A 5,853-nucleotide genomic window follows, 5' to 3' on the forward strand; every position below is an offset into this window, starting at 1 on the left:
TTGCCTTCTGTGGAGTCCGCCATGTTGAACGGCCATGTTTCTACAGTAGCCCAGGACGGATTCGTCAAATACAGACGCCAGTGGTGTGGGAATCTGCAACTTCACTGCTAGATGCCAGTAAATTCTACACACTGGTACTTTAATAAAAGCAGTGTCTAGTCGGGGCCTCTTGTCATAATTTTTTAGGTGTCTGAGGGTTGTTTGTAGTTCCACACCATAGTGATTCCCACTCTAAATTTCTCACATAGTTTCAAAAAGAAAGAGATAAATAGGGAAATCATCATCTCATGACCCAACAGATTTATCTTGTGTCACTGTTGGGGGGCCCCGACCCTTAGGTTGAGAACCACCGGACCCAACTACCTTAGTGTATATAAAGTAGTTAAAACTAGCTCCACCTTAAGCAAGTACAAGTTAAATGCTGTTCACACATCGATGCTCCAGTACAGTCAAATAACAGGTACTTTAACTTTCAATACTTTAAGTACATTTTACTGAAAATACTTTTGAATGCAGGACTTTTACTTGTAATTTTTTATTGCTGTACTGGTACTTTTACATGAGTCTGAGTACTTCTTCCAGCACCATACAATCACATCAGAGTTTGACAGACAGAACAACACTTTACCAGCAACCAGTTAAAAAAAAAACTTTTATTGTTATCTCAGGAATACAGTAGACTGCTGTGCACAGCACATACGTACAAAAATAAAAGGAAAAAACTTTAATATCCTTACTTAGCATTGTCTGTTTTTCCGAAACAAATAACTGAAGTTTGTTTCGTCTTAATTTACAGTCATCAGCAAACCAAAACTAAGGCAGAGGGTGAGGTATATGAGAACAGAGATGAGAGGAATAGAGTGGAGGCTCACTCCCTTTTAGAGCAGGAGTTAAAAACAAAAAACACATGAAGCACACACCCCTAATTAAGCTTGGGGCTCAGGCATGCTAGTAGTACATTAAACATTATGTTAAAAAAAGATATTCCTCACCTTAAAATTAATTTAAATTTGATCTATGATATGCTGTGGAAAGAAAAGAGACGACAGATAACTCTGGATAAAATTTTTTGGTCAAAGCTGAAAGGTGAGCTTTTTGTTTTAGACACAGACCTTTACTCTTTTAGGGATCCAGCTCTATTTCTTGACAGAAAAAATGTGAAAAAACTCCCTTCTTTAGACTAGCTTATAATCAAGATGTTGTTAATAAGGTGCTGCTAGAGACTTCACACATCTTGACTGCTGAGGCGAGCATGAGAAGTGCTCATTGCTGTGCATGCGCAAAGTTCACTTCCATGCCTTCCTCAGCCGAAAATGCTGAAACTGTGGATTTTGTATGCTACGATTTACTCCCAACAAGAAATGTACATCAGTGGTATTTCATGCAGCCTCATCTACAACAGCAACAAGTCTTTTTAAGCTAAGCTCCCGATACATTGGCTCTGCTGTGTTGCACCTCGGCATAAAAAATAAGTCCTTGGAAAAAAAAAAAAAAAAAGTGAGATATTTAACTGTGAGTAAAATACTGTTATGAATCAATCTGTGTGTCATAGACAGTTGAGCAGCAGGTGATACTGTGTCAGTATGTGGTAGAAGATGTGTGGGGGTTCGGGGCAGTGCCGAGCAGCAGCAGTAGCAGCAACAGCAGTAGAGGGCACGTCCTGAGGATGGCTGAGGTTGCCGTCCTGCAGGGCTGGAGTGCAGCAGGAGAGGTGAGGCTCTGCGTGACTCTGCTCCTCACACACTGCATTAACTCTGCAGATGTCCCCTCCCCAGAAATATCCCAACACAAGTACTTGGAAAGGGGAGGGGACGGCGTGTTGTGGAGCTGCATTTTAAAAAGGTGGGGCTCTAAATTCGGAATAGGGAAGTGGGATTGTTTTCAAAAATAACTATTGCAGATTGTGAAGCAGGGAACTATGATAGCTACCAGTCAGTTGGAGAGCAACTCTCGGGCATAAAATAGTGTTTCCTGTGTCAAAAAGACACTTTAAATTCCAATTTCATGGAAACAGTATGACCCATATAGCCGACCACCCCGGCCACTGGGGTTGGGGCCAAGGCTGGTCCGTGACTCTGACCTTGAACTAAAAAAGGCTGAAAGGAGAGGAGGAAGCTCCTGGGTTACAGCTGGAATCCCAAGGTCCCTGCCTGCAGCGGGTAAGGGGGGTAAGGGACAGGCAGAGGTGGGTGGTTGGGGGTGACAGAGCTCAGGGGTATGTGGGAGGCTGCCTGTCATCCTGGCAGATCCACATTCCTGCAGGGGGTCTGACAAACAACAAAGACAGCGGGCCGGCTCCCTCGCATACATCTTTCCTGGATTTAAATAGTCCTGCTTCCTCTCTAAATGCAAGACCGAATGGAGGCTGATGGCGGAGCAAGATTCAGGTTGTCAAGTAAACAGCTGCTGAAGCTACACAAGTAGATGCACGCTGTAAGATTCTCAGAAACTAGGGGAAGCAAGAAAAGCATCCTTGGAATATGTAACAAGATATTGACTATATATTGGTTCACACAATATCAATAAGTGTACAGCTTCAGCTTTGTAAACAAACTGAATACCCTATTATATATTAACAAGGTGCTCCCTTCATGCCCATGTCTCAAATGTATAAAATACGGATACAAATCAACAGAAGTGACGGCATTTCTTATAGCGTGCATCCAACTGCACTGTCCTTCAGTCCTTCATGGGGACACGACTGCCTCATCCATAATTACATTCGAAACTATCTGCCTCCAGCTCCCAACACCTCGCTGCCACTGCAGTGCTGCTGCAGAGCACACAGACTAGGGGGTGAAATGGCCCAGGACACGCGCATACTCCACCAAGCGCACAAAGATAAATTAAGAGACCAACATGTGGGAACGATTCTTACCAAAACATTTAGGCACCATCATTGATGGTTAACTGTGCAACCTGAACTCTTTTTGCCTCGTTCTGGCAACTGCGACAAAGCAGCGTAAAAAGCTCCTGAATTCTTCTTTTACATTTGCAACTATATACATCGTTATTCATTGGTTTTTCATGGACAGTAGACATCATTTTCAGCAGCAGCTAAAGCTTTGCGATTCAGAAACAGCAACCCGCTTTACTGCAGGAGCTCTGTCCAAGACAATGTGCAGGTACATTTCTACTGTGTGCTTGCTATCTATCCGTTCAGTCTATTCTTGTGCAGACGCAAGCCAGGTCCAAACCAGAATGTTCTCCATGCTCGGATAGATTAGTATTCCACCCTGTTTATTTGCTGGCGATGCCACAGAGTCAAACCAATGGCCTCGCGCCAGTCTCTATGGCTGACCGCTCTCTGGTCTCGACCACAGATTGTATATTACTTAATCGATCTAATTACAGAAAAGAAAATAAACCAGAGATAGTCAACCCCCCCCTCTCTGAGGCCCTCTCCGGAGTGTCAGCCCTATTTCTGACTCCAGCGGGTGTCTCTTACATGCAAGTTTAAGGGGGCCACAAGTGGGAACACCAAGGCACCTTTAAATCGTGCAGCAAAGGTAGTGCATTTAAGTTTCCCCCACTGCCGGACATCCATAATCGAGCAGGGAGCCGTCAAGCGCTCAAAGGTTTGAAAGAAATGATAAACTTAGCAGATATTTGAGCAGAAGTCCATGCATCCCTTAATCTAGTAAAGTGGTTCTTTGAGGTAATAAAAAGTATTCATTTCACTCTTTAAAAGCACAGGATATAGCTCATCATCCATCTCAAAAAAGGAAGTGACACGTAGTTCAGTTACAGCAAGCACCAAGGTAAAGTGAGACAGGCAAAGGCTTCAACTCTCCCCGTCCATAAAAACAATAAGCAGCACAGTACATATACAAAGATAGCTATCCAAATATACATATATATAAACAGAATAAATATTTGTGTTTTCTTTCGCAGTCCATCGGTGTGTATATCATCATGACTATGTGTTTCTATGTTACCTGGAAGAACATCCACATGTGCAAAGTACTGAGTTATTGACAGTTTCTCTCATAGCCGCGGGAGGAAATGTGTAACGGTCATGGCGGTGGTGGCCTTGTTGCCTCTCTTTACGCGGCCATGCTTGCTGAGGGCGATATAGAAGCCCTTGTAAACAAAAGACTCATAGGCGTTGTAGTTGTTGGGCAGCAAAGTCTCCTTGAACTTGCACTCATCCACGAAGACTCTCTAAAAACAGTAAAAAAGAAAAGACAGAGAGAGACAGAGAGTAGGAGAGAGAGAGAGACAGAGGGGTCAGTAAATCCCATGACAGACGCAGGATGAACATCACAACATATGCATGGTTTCCACGTGACCTTTACTTTGGCAGACAGCCTGCCTACAAAGCATGCTTTGAGGGAAACTGGAGGAGGTGGCATGTTGTTGCAAAAGAAATGCCCCTTTCGAATGCAGATGGCAGCCTCTTGCTTTTACTGCTGAACTCATAAAATAATCGCAGGTAGGTCAACTGTAAATTACAATATTACAACTAATTCAAAGGGGAATAAGCCACAATCAAATAAACAATGTACAGCAGAGACACAGTATGGTTTCACACATTGTCTAACCACATTTGGCCAAAATAAATATAGTTTTATATTCTTTATTACATCCATAAAGCTAGAGTTGAGTATATTTTTCAAGGTTTAACTTCTCAAATGTTAAATATTGATTAAACACGAGCAGTCGCACAACAACTGCTGAAACAAAAAAGCCTTAAACTGGCAGAAAATTATGAATCGAATCAGGAACTGTCTCATAAAAAGAGTATGAAAATACTCAAAGCACATTGATTTTGGCACATTCAATACTCAAGGCTACTAAAAAAGTAATGAGGTTTGATAGCCAACACTGTGTAAAGCTGTTTGATCTTTTGTGGTTAAATTAAAATCTAAATTTGTATGGGTGCCATTGTTTTTATATTTTCTCCTCTAAGAACTAAATAAGATAAATCAACTCATCTTAGAGGCTCATTACAGGTATACAGTCTATACTATATATATATATAGCGCCTCCACTGTAGTGTGCACACTTTAATACTGTATATAGTATTAAAAAAAGCTGGCCTACTTTTAAAGACAGGCTACGTCTAAGTTAAAGGTTTTTCCTCTCATTGGTTTTAATCATGACATATTCTCTCTTATTGTTTGACTGTTAACCAGCAGCCATGACAGATTAATGTTCTCTGTAGTGGTAAAGTTTAGTGTCTGCTTTGATGAACTAGGTGAGGAACAAATAAAATATAATATAATAAGTACATTCACTCACATACTGTACTTAAGCACATTTTTTTTAATGTATTTTTAGTATTTTATGCAACTTCATACTTCTGTTTCACTACATTTTGGAGGAAATTACTGAACTTTTTACTGAATGACTTATCTAAGTGACTCTGCAGACTTTACATGATCAGTTTATTAAATATGATGCACTATTAAAAAATCAACTACCCAAATGTGTATAAATAAACTGAAATGTGCTCCCTCTCAGGCAGCTCAGCATAAAAATGCTGCTTACATGTTACTAATCACAATAATCAATACAATATACACTGACAGGGGCCACTCTGTTGCATGATGGGTACTTTTACATTTGTTGGTAATACTTTTACTTCAGTACCATGTTGATTGCACTTGTAATGGAGTACTTTTATACTGTGGTACTACTACTTTTACTTGAGTAGTGAATCTTTCTGACACAGAGCAGAAGATTTTGACATTAAAGCATCCTGCTATGGGACTCCTTGGACTTCACTGCGAAACCCCCCCTATCATCAGAGCATATTAATAACACAACAGTGCTCATAAACCCACGGATGCAGCAGCTACATGAACTCATCTTACACTGAGCAGGATCTGTGTGTGTGTGTGTTTGAAT

The 5,853-nt window shown here is 41.1% G+C and overlaps 1 protein-coding gene across 1 annotated transcript in view; it reads right to left on the reverse strand.

Moving 5' to 3' along the window:
* Positions 1 to 633: 633 nt before the first annotated feature.
* Positions 634 to 5,853, reverse strand: part of LOC118339665 (fibroblast growth factor 6-like) — a gene marked incomplete in the record, with an annotated part of 6,534 nt that continues 1,314 nt past the window's right edge. The window contains 1 exon segment of the mRNA XM_035677369.1: positions 634 to 4,165. Within this exon segment, the coding sequence (XP_035533262.1) occupies positions 3,988 to 4,165 (178 nt within the window).

This window comes from Morone saxatilis, unplaced genomic scaffold (assembly GCF_004916995.1).
Source record: "Morone saxatilis isolate NCDOM2014 unplaced genomic scaffold, NCSU_SB_2.0 Contig10, whole genome shotgun sequence".
Lineage (NCBI taxonomy): Eukaryota > Metazoa > Chordata > Actinopteri > Moronidae > Morone > Morone saxatilis.